The following is a 19,280-nucleotide window of genomic DNA, read 5'->3' on the forward strand; positions in this document are numbered from 1 at the left end:
CAGCACTACTCCCCCCATCACCATCATCGGCCCTGTGACTATGGCTATCCAGCACTCCCCCCTCCCAGTCAGGCACTACTCCCTCCATCATTCACCCACCTTAGCAGCCACAGAGGAGTTGGATTCCACCCATTATCCCCTGGGACTATAGTTATTCAGCACTGCTTCCCCCATCATCCGCCCTGTGACTATGGCTATCCAGCACTCCCCCCTCCCAGTCAGGCACTACTCCCTCCATCATTCACCCACCTTAGCAGCCACAGAGGAGTTGGATTCCACCCATTATCCCCTGGGACTATAGTTATTCAGCACTGCTTCCCCCATCATCCGCCCTGTGACTATGGCTATCCAGCACTCCCCCCCCCCCCCCCCAGTCAGGCACTACTCCCCCCATCATTCACCCACCTTGGCAGCCACGGAGGAGTTGGGCTTCTCCAGCAAGTCCCAGAGCCGCCTCCTTTTGTCGGCGCAGCAGGTGTTGTCGAAGTCCTCGGCCTCCCGCTCCCGCAGGGTCTCGGCCTCGCGCTTCAGCTCCTCGTTCATCTGCTCCTTCTTCTGGTGGTACCTGGCCTGGCAGCAGGACTCCAGGTAGATCTCGTCGATGCCCCAGTAGTCGAGCTCCTGGCTGAAGGACAGGGCGCACATCTCCTCCATCATGTGCAGTTTGCCGGTGCGGTAGAAGTTCAGGATGGAGGTGAAGGCTCCCGGGTGGCGGTCGAAGAAGAACTCGTTGTGGTCGGGGCTGTAGTCGTCGCAGATCTCCATCAGGCCCTCATGGCTGTTACAGTCCCGGAGTTTCCCCAGCCGGGTCCGCGGGAGCCGCTCCAGGGTCCTCCACAGCACCTCATGGGCGAGCCCCCCCACATTCAGCTTCACCCGCCGGGAACATTTACCCCGCACAATGTCCATGGGCTCCGGGGGCAGTGAGGAGCGGGAGCCCGGGGTATTCATCCAGCCCGGCATGGTGCGGCCTCACCGGGGGCCCCGGAGCTCCATCACTGCAGCAGCAGCCAGGACATCTCCGGGTCACCTAGAAGATAAGCGGAGGCTTTACCAATAATCACCGCTAATCAGCTCAGAGGACTGCGCTCACCGGGAGGAGGGGGACGCAACACCGGGGGCAGCAACGGGGAGGAGAGGGACACAACACTGGGGACAGCAACCAGGAGGGGGGGGAGCACAATACCGGGGGCAGGAACCGGGAGGAGGGGGACGCAACACCGGGGGCAGCAACCGGGGGGAGGGGGACGCAACACCGGGGGCAGGAAACGGGAGGAGGGGGAGCACAATACCGGGGGAAGCAACCGGGAGGAGGGGGAGCACAATACCGGGGGCAGCAACCGGGAGGAGGGGGACACAACACCGGGGGCAGCAACCGGGAGGAGGGGGACACAACACCGGGGGCAGCAACCGGGAGGAGGGGGAGCACAACACCGGGGGCAGCAACCGGGAGGAGGGGGACACAACACTGGGGGCAGCAACGAGGAGGAGGGGGAGCACAATACCAGCAGCAACCGGGAGGAGGGGGAGCACAATACCGGGGGCAGCAACCAGGAGGAGGGGGAGCACAACACCGGGGGAAGCAACCGGGAAGAGGGGGAGCACAACATCAGGGGGAGCAACCAGGAGGAGGGGGAGCACAATACCGGGGGAAGCAACCAGGAGGAGGGGGGAGCACAATACCGGGGGCAGCAACCAGGAGGAGGGGGAGCACAACACCGGGGGCAGCAACCGGGAAGAGGGGGAGCACAACATCAGGGGGAGCAACCAGGAGGAGGGGGAGCACAATACCGGGGGCAGCAACCAGGAGGAGGGGGAGCACAATACCGGGGGCAGCAACCAGGAGGAGGGGGAGCACAATACCGGGGGCAGCAACCAGGAGGAGGGGGAGCACAACACCTGGGGCAGCAACCGGGAGGAGGGGGGAGGGGACACAACATCGGGGGCAGCAACCGGGAGGAGGGGGAGCACAACACCGGGGGAAGCAACCGGGAGGAGGGGGAGCACAACATCAGGGGCAGCAACCGGGAGGAGGGAGACACAACACCAGGGGCAGCAACCAGGAGGAGGGGGGAGGGGGAGCACAACATTGGGGGCACTGGGGAGGGGCAAGAAAAAAACTGGGGGCAGGAAGAACAACACTGGGGGCACAAACTGAGGGTAGGGGGCAAGAACAAGACCAAGGACAGCAACCGGGGTAATAACTGGGGGGTGGAAGGGGAGGGAATGAGACTCCTACTGGGAGTAGTAGTAGTGTCTATGTACAGTCCTGATGGGAGTAGTAGTAGTAGTAGTGTCTATGTACAGTCCTGATGGGAGTAGTAGTAGTGTCTATGTACAGTCCTGATGGGAGTAGTAATAGTGTCTATGTACAGTCCTGATGGGAGTAGTAGTAGTGTCTATGTAGAGTCCAGTGATGGGAGTAGTAGTAGTGTCTATGTACAGTCCTGATGGGAGTAGTAGTAGTGTCTATGTACAATCCTGATGGGAGTAGTAGTAGTGTCTATGTACAGTCCTGATGGGAGTAGTAGTAGTGTCTATGTACAGTCCTGATGGGAGTAGTAGTAGTGTCTATGTACAGTCCTGATGTGAGTAGTAGTAGTGTCTATGTACAGTCCTGATGGGAGTAGTAGTAGTGTCTATGTACAGTCCTGATGGGAGTAGTAGTAGTGTCTATGTACAGTCCTGATGGGAGTAGTAGTGTCTATGTACAGTCCTGATGGGAGTAGTAGTGTCTATGTACAGTCCTGATGGGAGTAGTAGTAGTGTCTATGTACAGTCCTGATGGGAGTAGTAGTAGTGTCTATGTACAGTCCTGATGGGAGTAGTAGTGTCTATGTACAGTCCTGATGGGAGTAGTAGTAGTGTCTATGTACAGTCCTGATGGGAGTAGTAGTAGTGTCTATGTACAGTCCTGTGATGGGAGTAGGGATGCACGATGCACCGAAAAATCGATACTACTATCGATTTTCGTGGCAAAAAAACGGTTCGGTACCAGGATTTCCTGGTATCGATACTTTGTTAAACTACAAAATAGCGTAGTTTAACAGAGTATAGTGCAGAGAACATGACAGGCGGCTACCTGAGCGCCTGTCATGTTCTCTATGTGCCACCCCTGCAAACACAGACCTGGGACCCCGATCTTCCGCGCACCATGCTGCTGCCGCCGGCCGTTCCTGCCTCTCGCATCGCCGCGGGGTCCCGGGTCAGTATAGCATTACAGAGCAGCGTCGGCGGCAGGAGAGGGAAGAGAGAGGCTGAGAGCTGCACCGTCCGGGGGAGAAGGCTGGAGGTGGGGGAGGCGAGGAGGAGATCTGACAGGAGGTGGGTGGCTGTGAGGTGGGGGCCGTCAGGACACTCCCGGGCCGGCATCAGCAATGTGGGGGGTGAGCAAAAGGTCGGCCTGGCTGCAACTGGGAAGGGGGAGGGGGGCGGTAGCCTGCACATTACTCTGCCGACCGAATCCAGCTGGAATAGTGCAACTACAACCCCCATCATCCCTGATAGCTGAAGTGTATTACATGCCTACAACCCCCATCATCCCCCTGATAGCTGAAGTGTATTACATGCCTACAACCCCCATCATCCCTGATAGCTGAAGTGTATTACATGCCTACAACCCCCATCATCCCTGATAGCTGAAGTGTATTACATGCCTACAACCCCCATCATCCCTGATAGCTGAAGTGTATTACATGCCTACAACCCCCATCATCCCTGATAGCTGAAGTGTATTACATGACTACAGCCCCCATCATCCCTGATAGCTGAAGTGTGTTACATGACTACAACCCCCATCATCCCTGATAGCTGAAGTGTGTGTTACATGTATACAACCCCCATCATCCCTGATAGCTGAAGTGTATTACATGACTACAGTTCCCATCATCCCCCTGATAGCTGAAGTGTATTACATGACTACAGTTCCCATCATCCCCCCTGACAGCTGAAGTGTATTACATGACTACAGTTCCCATCATCCCCCCTGATAGCTGAAGTGTATTACATGACTACAGTTCCCATCATCCCCCCTGATAGCTGAAGTGTATTACATGACTACAGTTCCCATCATCCCCCTGATAGCTGAAGTGTATTACATGACTACAGTTCCCATCATCCCCCTGACAGCTGAAGTGTATTACATGCCTACAGTTCCCATCATCCCCCTGATAGCTGAAGTGTATTACATGCCTACAACCCCCATCATCCCTGATAGCTAAAGGGTGTATCACATGACTACAGTTCCCATCATCCCCCCTGATAGCTGAAGTGTATTACATGACTACAGTTCCCATCATCCCCCTGACAGCTGAAGTGTATTACATGACTACAGTTCCCATCATCCCCCTGATAGCTGAAGTGTATTACATGACTACAGTTCCCATCATCCCCCCTGAAAGCTGAAGTGTGTGTTACATGACAACAGTTCCCATCATCCCCCCTGATAGCTGGAGTGTTATTGTGCATATTATAAGATTATCACCTTCCTGATGACGCACGGTAAATGGTGCAAGCGGAGAAAGCACCAAATTCAGTACAACATAAAAACTTGCTACTAAATAACACTACAGATTCCCCCACAGCCATACAGGCTAAAAGATAAAAAAGTGTTAGGAGTGAGAATAGGGCAATTTTTTAAAGAACATTTATTTTAAATAAGGCAAACTTTAGTTTTAAAATAATATGGTCCGTACGGGCGCATCTCTATTCTTGTGGGGTTTTTTAAATAAAATTTATTAAGTATCAAATTGGTATCGAGCATTGAAAAAAAAAAGTTGGTATTGGTATCGAACTCAAAATTCTGGTATCGTGACAACACTAGATGGGAGGAGTAGTAGTGTCTATGTACAGTCCTGATGGGAGTAGTAGTAGTGTCTATGTACAGTCCTGATGGGAGTAGTAGTAGTGTCTATGTACAGTCCTGATGGGAGTAGTAGTAGTGTCTATGTACAGTCCTGATGGGAGTAGTAGTGTCTATGTACAGTCCTGATGGGAGTAGTAGTAGTGTCTATGTACAGTCCTGATGGGAGTAGTAGTGTCTATGTACAGTCCTGATGGGAGTAGTAGTGTCTATGTACAGTCCTGATGGGAGTAGTAGTAGTGTCTATGTACAGTCCTGATGGGAGTAGTAGTAGTGTCTATGTACAGTCCTGATGGGAGTAGTAGTAGTGTCTATGTACAGTCCTGATGGGAGTAGTAGTGTCTATGTACAGTCCTGATGGGAGTAGTAGTGTCTATGTACAGTCCTGATGGGAGTAGTAGTAGTGTCTATGTACAGTCCTGATGGGAGTAGTAGTAGTGTCTATGTACAGTCCTGATGGGAGTAGTAGTAGTGTCTATGTACAGTCCTGATGGGAGTAGTAGTAGTGTCTATGTACAGTCCTGATGGGAGTAGTAGTGTCTATGTACAGTCCTGATGGGAGTAGTAGTAGTGTCTATGTACAGTCCTGATGGGAGTAGTAGTGTCTATGTACAGTCCTGATGGGAGTAGTAGTAGTGTCTATGTACAGTCCTGATGGGAGTAGTAGTAGTGTCTATGTACAGTCCTGTGATGGGAGTAGTAGTAGTGTCTATGTACAGTCCTGATGGGAGTAGTAGTAGTGTCTATGTACAGTCCTGATGGGAGTAGTAGTAGTGTCTATGTACAGTCCTGATGGGAGTAGTAGTAGTGTCTATGTACAGTCCTGATGGGAGTAGTAGTGTCTATGTACAGTCCTGATGGGAGTAGTAGTGAGGTCTCCTCCACCTGTGGGGCTCCTGTATGAGGCATGATGGGGGTTGTAGTGTTGGGGGGGTCTGTCAGTCTAGGACACGGCGCCCCCCCCCCCCCCTTTCCCGGCCGCACAATAGACGCCGGAGGCTGCGCCGCTCCCATGCCCCCCGTACACACCCGCTGCGGTACCTGATGCGGCTGCTGATGTCGTCCTCAGGCCCGGCTGCCCGCCCGCGGCTCCCGGCGTCTCCTCATCCTTCTGCGGGTCCTGATGGAAATCAACAAGTCCGAGAATCGGGCTCCTCCGCATCATCTGCAACCGCGAGCGGAGAGGACGGGCGCCCCCTGGTGGTGAGAGGCGGGACTGCGCCCCCCTGTCTGCCAGGTACATAGTGTCTGCTCCCCCTGGTGGTGAGAGGCGGGACTGCGCCCCCCTGTCTGCCAGGTACATAGTGTCTGCTCCCTCTGGTGGTGAGAGGCGGGAGTGCGCAGCCCTGTCTGCCAGGTACATAGTGTCTGCTCCCTCTGGTGGTGAGAGGCGGGAGTGCGCCCCCCTGTCTGCCAGGTACATAGTGTCTGCTCCCTCTGGTGGTGAGAGGCGGGAGTGCGCAGCCCTGTCTGCCAGGTACATAGTGTCTGCTCCCTCTGGTGGTGAGAGGCGGGAGTGCGCCCCCCTGTCTGCCAGGTACACGGTGACTGCTCCCCCTGGTGGTGAGAGGCGGAAGCGCGCCCCCCTGTTTGCCAGGTACATAGTGACTGCTCCCCCTGGTGGTGAGAGGCGGGAGTGCGCCCCCCTGTCTGCCAGGTACATAGTGACTGCTGCCCCTGGTGGTGAGAGGCGGGAGTGCGCCCCCCTGTCTGCCAGGTACACTGTGACTGCTGCCCTGGGGAGGTGAGGTGCTGTATGCAGGTGAGGCATACCTCCCAAGTGTCCCTACTTTTGCCCCACGTCCCTCTGGCCCTCTTTGCCCCTTACATGTCGGTGGGTGAGGTAAGGTGCTGTATGGGGTGCTCTATGAGATGACGTGCTGTATGGAGGTCAGGTGCTGTATGGAGGTCAGGTGCTGTATGGAGGTCAGGGGCTGTATGGAGGTGCTGTATGGAGGTCAGGGGCTGTATGGAGGTGCTGTATGGAGGTCGGGTGCTGTATGGAGGTGCTGTATGGAGGTCAGGGGCTGTATGGAGGTGCTGTATGGAGGTCAGGTGCTGTATGGAGGTCAGGTGCTGTATGGAGGTGCTGTATGGAGGTCAGGGGCTGTATGAGGTGCTGTATAGAGGTCAGGTGCTGTATGAGGTGCTGTATGAGGTGCTGTATGGAGGTCAGGTGCTGTATGAGGGGCTGTATGGAGGTCAGGTGCTGTATGGAGGTCAGGTGCTGTATGAGGTGCTGTATGGAGGTAAGGTGCTGTATGGAGGTCAGGGGCTGTATGGAGGTGCTGTATGGAGGTCAGGTGCTGTATGGAGGTCAGGTGCTGTATGGAGGTCAGGGGCTGTATGGAGGTCAGGGGCTGTATGGAGGTGCTGTATGGAGGTGAGGTGCTGTATGGAGGTGAGGTGCTGTATGGAGGTGAGGTGCTATATGAGGTGCTGTATGGAGGTCAGGTGCTGTATGAGGTGCTGTATGGAGGTGAGGTGCTGTATGGAGGTGAGGTGCTGTATGAGGTGCTATATGGAGGTGAGGTGCTGTATGGAGGTGAGGTGCTGTATGAGGTGCTGTATGGAGGTCAGGTGCTGTATGGAGGTCAGGTGCTGTATGAGGTGCTGTATGGAGGTCAGGTGCTGTATGAGGTGCTGTATGGAGGTCAGGTGCTGTATGAGGTGCTGTATGGAGGTCAGGTGCTGTATGGAGGTGCTGTATGGAGGTCAGGTGCTGTATGAGGTGCTGTATGGAGGTCAGGTGCTGTATGAGGGGCTGTATGGAGGTCAGGTGCTGTATGGAGGTCAGGTGCTGTATGAGGTGCTGTATGGAGGTCAGGTGCTGTATGAGGTGCTGTATGGAGGTCAGGTGCTGTATGAGGTGCTATATGGAGATAAGGTGCTGTATGAGGTGCTGTATGGAGGTCAGATGCTGTATGAGGTGCTGTATGGAGGTCAGGTGCTGTATGGAGGTCAGGTGCTGTATGAGGGGCTGTATGGAGGTCAGGTGCTGTATGGAGGTCAGGTGCTGTATGAGGTGCTGTATGGAGGTCAGATGCTGTATGAGGTGCTGTATGGAGGTCAGATGCTGTATGAGGTGCTGTATGGAGGTCAGATGCTGTATGAGGTGCTGTATGGAGGTCAGGTGCTGTATGAGGTGCTGTATGGAGGTGAGGTGCTGTATGAGGTGCTATATGGAGGTGAGGTGCTGTATGAGGTGCTGTATGGAGGTCAGGTGCTGTATGAGGTGCTGTATGGAGGTGAGGTGCTGTATGAGATGCTATATGGAGGTGAGGTGCTGTATGAGGTACTGTATGGAGGTCAGGTGCTGTATGAGGTGCTGTATGGAGGTGAGGTGCTGTATGAGGTGCTGTATGGAGATGAGGTGCTGTATGGAGGTCAGGTGCTGTATGAGGTGCTGTATGGAGGTCAGGTGCTGTATGAGGTGCTATATGGAGGTAAGGTGCTGTATGAGGTGCTGTATGGAGGTAAGGTGCTGTATGAGGTGCTGTATGGAGGTGAGGTGCTGTATGAGGTGCTGTATGGAGATGAGGTGCTGTATGGAGGTAAGGTGCTGTATGGAGGTGAGGTGCTGTATGAAGTTGAGGTGCTGTATGGAGGTGAGGTGATGTATGAGGTGCTGTATGGAGATGAGGTGCTGTATGAGGTGCTGTATGGAGGTCAGGTGCTGTATGAGATGCTATATGGAGGTCAGGTGCTGTATGATGTGCTGTATGAAGGTAAGGTGCTGTATGAGGTGCTGTATGGAGGTGAGGTGCTTTATGAAGGTGAGGTGCTGTATGGAGGTGAGGTGCTGTATGAGGTGCTGTATGGAGATGAGGTGCTGTATGAAGGTGAGGTGCTGTATGGAGGTGAGGTGATGTATGAAGGTGAGGTGCTGTATGGAGGTGAGGTGCTGTATGAGGTGCTGTATGAAGGTGAGGTGCTGTATGAGGTGAGGTAAGGTGCTGTATGAGGTGCTGTATGGAGGTGAGGTGCTGTATGGAGGTGAGGTGCTGTATGAGGTGCTGTATGGAGATGAGGTGCTGTATGGAGGTAAGGTGCTGTATGAGGTGCTGTATGGAGGTGAGGTGCTGTATGAGGTGCTATATGGAGGTGAGGTGCTGTATGAGGTGCTGTATGGAGGTCAGGTGCTGTATGAGGTGCTGTATGGAGGTGAGGTGCTGTATGAGGTGCTATATGGAGGTGAGGTGCTGTATGAGGTGCTGTATGGAGGTCAGGTGCTGTATGAGGTGCTGTATGGAGGTGAGGTGGTATGAGGTGCTGTATGGAGGTCAGGTGCTGTATGAGGTGCTGTATGGAGGTGAGGTGCTGTATGGAGGTGAGGTGCTGTATGAGGTGCTGTATGGAGATGAGGTGCTGTATGGAGGTAAGGTGCTGTATGAGGTGCTGTATGGAGGTGAGGTGCTGTATGAGGTGCTATATGGAGGTCAGATGCTGTATGAGGTGCTGTATGGAGGTGAGGTGCTGTATGAGGTGCTGTATGGAGGTCAGGTGCTGTATGAGGTGCTGTATGGAGGTGAGGTGCTGTATGAGGTGCTATATGGAGGTCAGGTGCTGTATGAGGTGCTGTATGGAGGTCAGGTGCTGTATGAGGTGCTGTATGGAGGTGAGGTGGTATGAGGTGCTGTATGGAGATGAGGTGCTGTATGGAGGTCAGGTGCTGTATGAGGTGCTGTATGGAGGTCAGGTGCTGTATGAGGTGCTATATGGAGGTAAGGTGCTGTATGAGGTGCTGTATGGAGGTAAGGTGCTGTATGAGGTACTGTATGGAGGTGAGGTGCTGTATGGAGGTGAGGTGCTGTATGAGGTGCTGTATGGAGATGAGGTGCTGTATGGAGGTAAGGTGCTGTATGAGGTGCTGTATGGAGGTGAGGTGCTGTATGAAGTTGAGGTGCTGTATGGAGGTGAGGTGATGTATGAGGTGCTGTATGGAGATGAGGTGCTGTATGAGGTGCTGTATGGAGGTCAGGTGCTGTATGAGATGCTATATGGAGGTCAGGTGCTGTATGATATGCTGTATGAAGGTAAGGTGCTGTATGAGGTGCTGTATGGAGGTGAGGTGCTGTATGAAGGTGAGGTGCTGTATGGAGGTGAGGTGCTGTATGAGGTGCTGTATGGAGGTAAGGTGCTGTATGAGGTGCTGTATGGAGGTAAGGTGCTGTATGAGGTGCTGTATGGAGGTGAGGTGCTGTATGGAGATGAGGTGCTGTATGAAGGTGAGGTGCTGTATGGAGGTGAGGTGATGTATGAAGGTGAGGTGCTGTATGAGGTGCTGTATGGAGGTGAGGTGCTGTATGAGGTGCTGTATGGAGGTAAGGTGCTGTATGAGGTGCTGTATGGAGGTGAGGTGCTGTATGAGGTGCTGTATGGAGGTGATGTGCTGTATGAGGTGCTGTATGAAGGTGAGGTGCTGTATGAGGTGCTGTATGGAGGTGAGGTGCTGTATGAGGTGCTGTATGGAGGTAAGGTGCTGTATGAGGTGCTGTATGGAGGTGAGGTGCTGTATGAAGGTGAGGTGCTGTATGGAGGTGAGGTGATGTATGAAGGTGAGGTGCTGTATGAGGTGCTGTATGGAGGTCAGGTGCTGTATGAGGTGCTGTATGGAGGTGAGGTGCTGTATGAGGTGCTGTATGGAGGTAAGGTGCTGTATGAGGTGCTGTATGGAGGTGAGGTGCTGTATGGAGGTGAGGTGCTGTATGGAGGTGAGGTGATGTATGAAGGTGAGGTGCTGTATGAGGTGCTGTATGGAGGTGAGGTGCTGTATGAGGTGCTGTATGGAGGTGAGGTGCTGTATGAGGTGCTGTATGAAGGTGAGGTGCTGTATGAGGTGCTGTATGGAGGTGAGGTGCTGTATGAGGTGCTGTATGGAGGTAAGGTGCTGTATGAGGTGCTGTATGGAGGTGAGGTGCTGTATGGAGGTAAGGTGCTGTATGAGGTGCTGTATGGAGGTGAGGTGCTGTATGGAGGTGAGGTGCTGTATGAGGTGCTGTATGGAGATGAGGTGCTGTATGGAGGTTGGTGATTATGTCCCTCTGTATATAGTTGGGGGCAGGGTGGTGGTCTGACACGTGTGGTGCCGGTGTTGCACTCTTAGTGCAGGGAATACATTATCATACATAATTTAAGGAGAGGGAAGGGGGCTCTGCTCACTGAGAAGTTGTTAATTTTCTGTAATGGATCCTAATGGATTTCTCCACACTTATCTCTAATGACCGGCTGGCGGCTAAATGCCAGGAGGAGGCCGGTGTTCCGGGATCCACTACCTCTGCTCCAACCACTTCTCATAAATGCATTGACCTAAGACCCCTGAGACTGGAGACCACCATAGTCTTATATTCTGCTACTGGAGCCCCCCACCCCACAATACCTTTTAATGGTACACCTGTAGTGTATATGGAGGTGTTGGCGATGTGTGTGATGTGGTACACCTGTAGTGTATATGGAGGTATTGGCGATGTGTGTGATGTGGTACACCTGTAGCGTATATGGAGGTATTGGTGATGTTGCATACCTGTGGTGTATATGTATACTGTACCCTCTGACTGTAACAGGACCGTGTATACTGTACCCCCGAAAATAACAGGACCGTGTATACTGTACCCCCTGACTGTAACAGGACCTTGTACACTGTACCCCCTGACTGTAACAGGACCGTGTATACTGTACCCCCTGACTGTAACAGGACCATGGAAACTGTACCCCCTGACTGTAACAGGACCATGGAAACTGTACCCCCTGACTGTAACAGGACCTTGTACACTGTACCCCCTGACTGTAACAGGACCGTGTATACTGTACCCCCTGACTGTAACAGGACCGTGTATACTGTACCCCCTGACTGTAACAGGACCATGTATACTGTACCCCCTGAATGTAACAGGACATGTATACTGTACCCCCTGACTGTAACAGGACCGTGTATACTGTACCCCCTGACTGTAACAGGACCTTGTACACTGTACCCCCTGACTGTAACAGGACCGTGTATACTGTACCCCCTGACTGTAACAGGACCATGTATACTGTACCCCCTGAATGTAACAGGACATGTATACTGTACCCCCTGACTGTAACAGGACCGTGTATACTGTACCCCCTGACTGTAACAGGACCGTGTATACTGTACCCCCTGACTGTAACAGGGTCATGTATACTGTACCCCCTGACTGTAACAGCACCATGTATACTGTACCCCCTGACTGTAACAGCACCATGTATACTGTACCCCCTGACTGTAACAGGACCGTGTATACTGTACCCCCTGACTGTAACAGGACCGTGTATACTGTACCCCCTGACTGTAACAAGACCGTGTATACTGTACCCCCTGACTGTAACAGGACCGTGTATACTGTACCCCCTGACTGTAACAGGACATGTATACTGTACCCCCTGAATGTAACAGGACATGTATACTGTACCCCCTGACTGTAACAGGACCGTGTATACTGTACCCCCTGACTGTAACAGGACCGTGTATACTGTACCCCCTGACTGTAACAGGGTCATGTATACTGTACCCCCTGACTGTAACAGCACCATGTATACTGTACCCCCTGACTGTAACAGCACCATGTATACTGTACCCCCTGACTGTAACAGGACCGTGTATACTGTACCCCCTGACTGTAACAGGACCGTGTATACTGTACCCCCTGACTGTAACAAGACCGTGTATACTGTACCCCCTGACTGTAACAGGACATGTATACTGTACCCCCTGACTGTAACAGGACATGTATACTGTACCCCCTGACTGTAACAGGACATGTATACTGTACCCCCTGACTGTAACAGGACCATGTATACTGTACCCCCTGACTGTAACAAGACCGTGTATACTGTACCCCCTGACTGTAAATCACTGGTGTCAGGGGGATTAGCCTGTACACAATAAACAGAATATAAGTGTTCACCAACCTGTGGCTCCCGAGCTGTGGCAGGACTACAACTCCCATCATGCTGTGACTGTTGTAGTTTTGGAGCAGCTGGTGACCCACAGGTTGGGGAACAATATGGGAAGTGCTGTGTATAGAGGAGCAGTGCAGGGATATGGGGCAGCCCTGTGACCTAGGTGACCTCCCTCTCCCAGCATTCCCAGCTCTCCCAGCATTCCCAGCATTCCTACACCTAAAGAATGATGAGTCAGTCAACCAGACAGCAGCCCAGCAGTCGGTACAGCCTCCAGCAGTCAGACAGAGAAGAGGTCACATGGTGAGGAGGGGGCGGAGCCTCTGTAGGTCCTGGCAGGTCAATGATTTTTTTTATTTTATTTTTTTAAAGAAATTGAAAATGCGCCCCTGTAACTTACCACTAGATGGCGCCCTAGGCCATCGCCTACCCTGGCGATGTGTGTGATGTAGTACACCTGTAGTGTATATGGAGGTGTTGGCGATGTGTGTGATGTAGTACACCTGTAGTGTATATGGAGGTATTGGTGATATGGCACACCTGTAGTGTATATGGAGGTGTTGGCGATGTGTGTGATGTAGTACACATGTAGTGTATATGGAGGTGTTGGTGATGTGTGTGATGTGGTACACCTGTAGTGTATATGGAGGTGTTGGTGATGTGTGTGATGTGGTACACCTGTAGTGTATATGGAGGTGTTGGTGATGTGTGTGATGTGGTACACCTGTAGTGTATATGGAGGTGTTGGTGATGTGTGTGATGTGGTACACCTGTAGTGTATATGGTGGTGTTGGTGATGTGTGTGATGTAGTAAACCTGTAGTGTATATGGAGGTATTGGTGATGTGTGTGATGTAGTACACCTGTAGTGTATATGGAGGTATTGGTGATGTGTGTGATGTGGTACACCTGTAGTGTATATGGTGGTGTTGGTGATGTGTGTGATGTAGTAAACCTGTAGTGTATATGGAGGTGTTGGTGATATGGCACACCTGTAGTGTATATGGAGGTATTGCTGATGTGGTACACCTGTAGTGTATATGGAGGTATTGGTGATATGGCACACCTGTAGTGTATATGGAGGTGTTAGCGATGTGTGTGATGTAGTATACCTGTAGTGTATATGGAGGTGTTGGCGATGTGTGTGATGTGGTGCACCTGTAGTGTATATGGAGATATTGGTGATGTGTGTGATGTGGTACACCTGTAGTGTATATGGTGGTGTTGGCGATGTGTGTGATGTAGTAAACCTGTAGTGTATATGGAGGTATTGGTGATGTGTGTGATGTGGTACACCTTTAGTGTATGTACGGGTGTTGGTGATGTGTGTGATGTGGTACACATGTAGTGTATATGGAGGTGTTGGTGATGTGTGTGATGTAGTACACCTGTAGTGTATATGGTGGTGTTGGTGATGTGTGTGATGTAGTAAACCTGTAGTGTATATGGAGGTGTTGGTGATGTGTGTGATGTGGTACACCTGTAGTGTATATGGTGGTGTTGGCGATGTGTGTGATGTAGTATACCTGTAGTGTATATGGAGGTGTTGGTGATGTGTGTGATGTTGTACACCTGTAGTGTATATGGAGATATTGGTGATGTGTGTGATGTAGTACACCTGTAGTGTATATGGAGATATTGGTGATGTGTGTAATGTGGTACACCTGTAGTGTATATGGTGGTGTTGGCGATGTGTGTGATGTAGTACACCTGTAGTGTATATGGAGGTGTTGGTGATGTGTGTGATGTGGTACACCTGTAGTGTATATGGAGATATTGGTGATGTGTGTGATGTAGTACACCTGTAGTGTATATGGAGATATTGGTGATGTGTGTAATGTGGTACACCTGTAGTGTATATGGTGGTGTTGGCGATGTGTGTGATGTAGTACACCTGTAGTGTATATGGAGGTATTGGTGATGTGTGTGATGTAGTACACCTGTAGTGTATATGGAGGTGTTGGCGATGTGTGTGATGTGGTACACCTGTAGTGTATATGGTGGTGTTGGTGATGTGTGTGATGTGGTACACCTGTAGTGTATATGGAGGTATTGGTGATGTGTGTGATGTGGTACACCTTTAGTGTATGTACGGGTGTTGGTGATGTGTGTGATGTGGTACACATGTAGTGTATATGGAGGTATTGCTGATGTGGTACACCTGTAGTGTATATGGAGGTATTGGTGATATGGCACACCTGTAGTGTATATGGAGGTGTTAGCGATGTGTGTGATGTAGTACACCTGTAGTGTATATGGAGGTGTTGGCGATGTGTGTGATGTGGTGCACCTGTAGTGTATATGGAGATATTGGTGATGTGTGTGATGTGGTACACCTGTAGTGTATATGGTGGTGTTGGCGATGTGTGTGATGTAGTAAACCTGTAGTGTATATGGAGGTGTTGGTGATGTGTGTGATGTGGTACACATGTAGTGTATATGGAGGTGTTGGTGATGTGTGTGATGTAGTACACCTGTAGTGTATATGGAGGTGTTGGTGATGTGTGTGATGTAGTACAACTGTAGTGTATATGGAGGTGTTGGTGATGTGTGTGATGAAGTACACCTGAAGTGTATATGGAGGTGTTGGTGATGTGTGTGATGTAGTACACCCAGGGGCTGGCTGGCAAATTTTAGCCCGGGGGGCAAGCACACAGCACTGGCCCATAAGTAGCAGGCTGGCGGCCCATCCTTTAAGGACCACTCTGGCCCTTACCTATAACATCTTCGTCATTTGTGACCAAATATCCTACTGTGCCCTGTGAAGGGATCAGAAGTCACTTTCCTGTATAAGTCTATGGGGCGGCTCAGCGATGACACGGAACGTACCCATAGACATATGCTAGGAATGCTGGGTGACCTCTATCGTACTGAGTATATGATGCTGGAAAGCTGGTTGACCTTCATCAAACTGAGTATAAGATTCTGGAAAGCTGGGTGACCTCCATCCTACTGACTATAAGATGCTGGGAAAGCTGGGTGACCTCCATCATACTGAGTATAGGATGGTGAGAAAGCTAGGTGACCTCCATCCTACTGACTATAAGATGCTGGGAAAGCTGGGTGACCTCCATCATACTGAGTATAAGATGGTGGAAAAGCTGGGTGACCTCCATTATACTGACTACAAATACAAGATGCTGGGAAAGCTGGGGTTTCTGTATTTTTTTTTTACAATAGTTTATATCACTTCTGTGGTCCTGTGGGTATAGGCATTCCTCTTTTTAGAACACCCCCCTCGTGTGTGCACCCCCCATTAGTAAAAATAATAATAAACAAAACAACAAACACACATACTTATATGTATCCTCTATGTACTCCTGTATATGTCTCCTCCTGTATATATGTCCCCTCTATGTACTGCTGTGTATGTCTACTCCTGTATATATGTATCCTCTATGTACTGCTGTGTATGTCTACTCCTGTATATATGTATCCTCTATGTACTGCTGTGTATGTCTCCTCCTGTATATATGTATCCTCTGTATGTACTGCTGTATATATTTATCCTCTATGTACTGCTGTGTAGGTCTCCTCCTGTGTGTGCGTGTATATATAAATATTCACGAGGGAATATGCAATGCAGGAAAATTTGGATCAGTGTAAATAAACATACATATATATATATATATATATATATATATACACACAGGAGGAGACCTACACAGCAGTACATAGAGGATGCATATATACAGGAGTAAATAGAGGAGACATATATACAGCAGTACATAGAGGAGACATATATACAGCAGTACAGAGGAGACATATATACAGCAGTACATAGAGGATGCATATATACAGGAGTACATAGAGGATATATGATGTATCCTCTATGTACTCCTGTATATATGTATCATCTATATACTTCTGTATATATGTCTTCTCTATGTACTCCTGTATATATGCATACCCCCCAACTTTTACTGGGGGGAAAGAGGGACATAGCCACGCCCATAACTGCGCTGTATGACCCCATAGCCACATCATCTATTACCATTATATAAGTAACAAATGTTATCACCACATAGTTACTTATACCACCATACCACTGGTGCCTCCATCTAGGTAGGGTGTAGTAGTGGAGGTATAGTGAATAAGGGGTGTAGTAGTACAGGTAAAGATTAGGGGTGAGGTAGTACAGGTATAGATATGGAGGGTATTAGTAATACAGATGAGGGGCATTAGTAGTAGTAGTACAGGTAAAGATGAGGGGTGAGGTAGTACAGGTATAAATGAGGGGTATATTAGTAGTGCAGATGAGGGGGATTAGTAGTACAGGTACAGATGTGGGCTGTAGTAGTACAGGTAAAGATGAGGGGTGTAGTAGTAATACGGGTATAGCTGAGGGGTCACTGGGGGAAACTGGGGCAGCTGGGGGTGACTGGGAGAGCTGGGGGTGTACGGGGCAAACTGGGGGAGCTGGGGGTGTATGGGGCAAACTGGGGGAGCTGGGGGTGACTGGGAGAGCTGGGGGTGTATGGGTCAAACTGGGGTTGACTGAAGGGGGACTGGGGACGGTTGGAGTTGACTGAAGGGGGACTGGAGCACACTGGGGATGACGGAGGGGAAATGGGAAAGACTGGGGGTGACTGAGGGGGACTGGGGCAGACTGGGGGTGATTGAGGGGCACTGAGGCAGACTGGGGGTGACTCTAGGGGGACTGGGGCAGCTGGGGGTGATTGGGGCAGGAGTGCACATAGCCCTCCTCCTCTTCCTCTCACCCTGGCACACAAGTTCCCCTCCCCGCCACACATGCAGGTCCCCAGTCTTTGAAGGAGGCCGCAGGGACTGTAGTGGTGATATCACCACTACAGTCCCTGCGGCCTGCTCCAGAGACCGGGGACCTGCACGTGTGGCCAGGAGGGGAGCAGGACGTGATATTTATAGCTCGGGCAGGTCAGTCGCAGCTCTGTTAGGCGGACTGCCCGACCGCCCTGCACCTCATCTCCGGCCCAACACTCCACGCACCGCCATAAGCCCGTCATGCACCTCACCTCCGCGCCGCCCGCTTGACCTGCACCTCTTGCCCGGCCGCCAACCCAACAATCCATGCTGCTCCGCCTGCAATGATTTTTTGTGAAAATTTAATTTAAGATTTTCACAAAAAATCTAATCGATTCTAACCTTCTGGGCGAATTAATTAGTTTACTCACCCAGCCCTAATTCCTCTGTATGTCTCCTCTTGTATATATGTATCCTCCATGTACCCCTGTATATACAGTATGTCTCCTCCTGTATATATGTATCCTCTATACACTCCTCTGTATGTCTCCTCCTGTATATATGTATCCTCCTGTGTAGGTCTCCTGTATATATGTATCCTCCTGTATATATGTATCCTCCTGTGTAGGTCTCCTGTATATATGTATCCTCCTGTGTAGGTCTCCTGTATATATGTATCCTCCTGTGTAGGTCTCCTGTATATATGTATCCTCCTGTGTAGGTCTCCTGTATATATGTATCCTCCTGTGTAGGTCTCCTGTATATATGTATCCTCCTGTGTAGGTCTCCTGTGTATATGTATCCTCTATGTCAGGGATAGGGAACCTTGGCTCTTCAGCTGTTGCAAAACTAAAACTCCCATCATGCATGGACAGCCTATGGCTGCCCATGTATGATGGGAGTAGTAGTTTTGCAACAGCTGGAGAGCCTTGGTCCCCTCCCCCTGCCCTATGTCCTGCTGTGTAGGTACCTGGCTTCCTGCAGACACCATCTTCTCTGTCTTCAGGCTCTTCTAGCCCAGACACAGGAGAACCAGCTGGGAGGAGAGAGCGGCCTCTGGTGGCCGGAGGAAGATACTGCGTACAGCAGTTTGCTTTTTACCATAAGCCTCATAGGCTTATAGAAAGCATAATGGCCATAAAGGGGCGGGGCTTACCGTCATGGGGGCGGGGCTTCAGCAGCCGCTTCCAGCACAGTCCGGATCCACAGCACAGCCACAGGTAAATATGACTGAAGAGGGGCGGGGCTGTAAGCAGGGGAGGCACTGAGGACTCCAGCCAGCTGTCAGCAGCCATGCGGCCCTGACAGCTGGGGGAAGACCGGCCCGGGGGGCATGTTCCCCCCTGCCCCCCGGCCCAGCCCGCCCCTGAGTACACCTGTAGTGTATATGGAGGTATTGGTGATGTGTGTGATGTAGTACACCTGTAGTGTATATGGAGGTGTTGGTGATGTGTGTGATGTAGTACACCTGTAGTGTATATGGAGGTATTGGTGATGTGTGTAATGTGGTACACCTGTAGTGTATGTACAGGTGTTGGCGATGTGTGTGATGTGGTACATCTGTAGTGTATATGGAGGTATTGGTGATGTGTGTGATGTGGTACATCTGTAGTGCATATGGAGGTATTGGTGATGTGTGTGATGTGGTACACCTGTAGTGTATGTACAGGTGTTGGCGATGTGTGTGATGTAGTACACCTGTAGTGTATATGGAGGTGTTGGCGATGTGTGTGATGTAGTACACCTGTAGTGTATATGGAGGTATTGGTGATATG

The 19,280-nt window shown here is 51.0% G+C and overlaps 1 protein-coding gene across 3 annotated transcripts in view; it reads right to left on the reverse strand.

Annotated features, from left to right (window-relative positions):
- KCNB1 (potassium voltage-gated channel subfamily B member 1) overlaps positions 1 to 18,554 on the reverse strand; it is a 66,884-nt gene extending 48,330 nt beyond the window's left edge. Inside the window, exons 1-2 of one of the 3 annotated variants that reach the window (XM_069952348.1) lie at positions 18,476 to 18,554; positions 406 to 1,030 (exon numbers count right to left, since the gene is read on the reverse strand). In XM_069952348.1, the coding sequence (XP_069808449.1) occupies positions 406 to 963 (558 nt within the window). In that variant the 5' untranslated portion in view covers positions 964 to 1,030; positions 18,476 to 18,554. Of the gene's footprint in view, positions 1 to 405; positions 1,031 to 3,129; positions 3,211 to 5,902; positions 6,026 to 18,475 lie in introns of those variants that run through there. The other 2 variants (XM_069952346.1, XM_069952347.1) reach the window with 2 other exon arrangements.
- Positions 18,555 to 19,280: the final 726 nt, after the last annotated feature.

The sequence above is a fragment of the Dendropsophus ebraccatus genome, chromosome 14, assembly GCF_027789765.1.
Source record: "Dendropsophus ebraccatus isolate aDenEbr1 chromosome 14, aDenEbr1.pat, whole genome shotgun sequence".
NCBI lineage: Eukaryota > Metazoa > Chordata > Amphibia > Anura > Hylidae > Dendropsophus > Dendropsophus ebraccatus.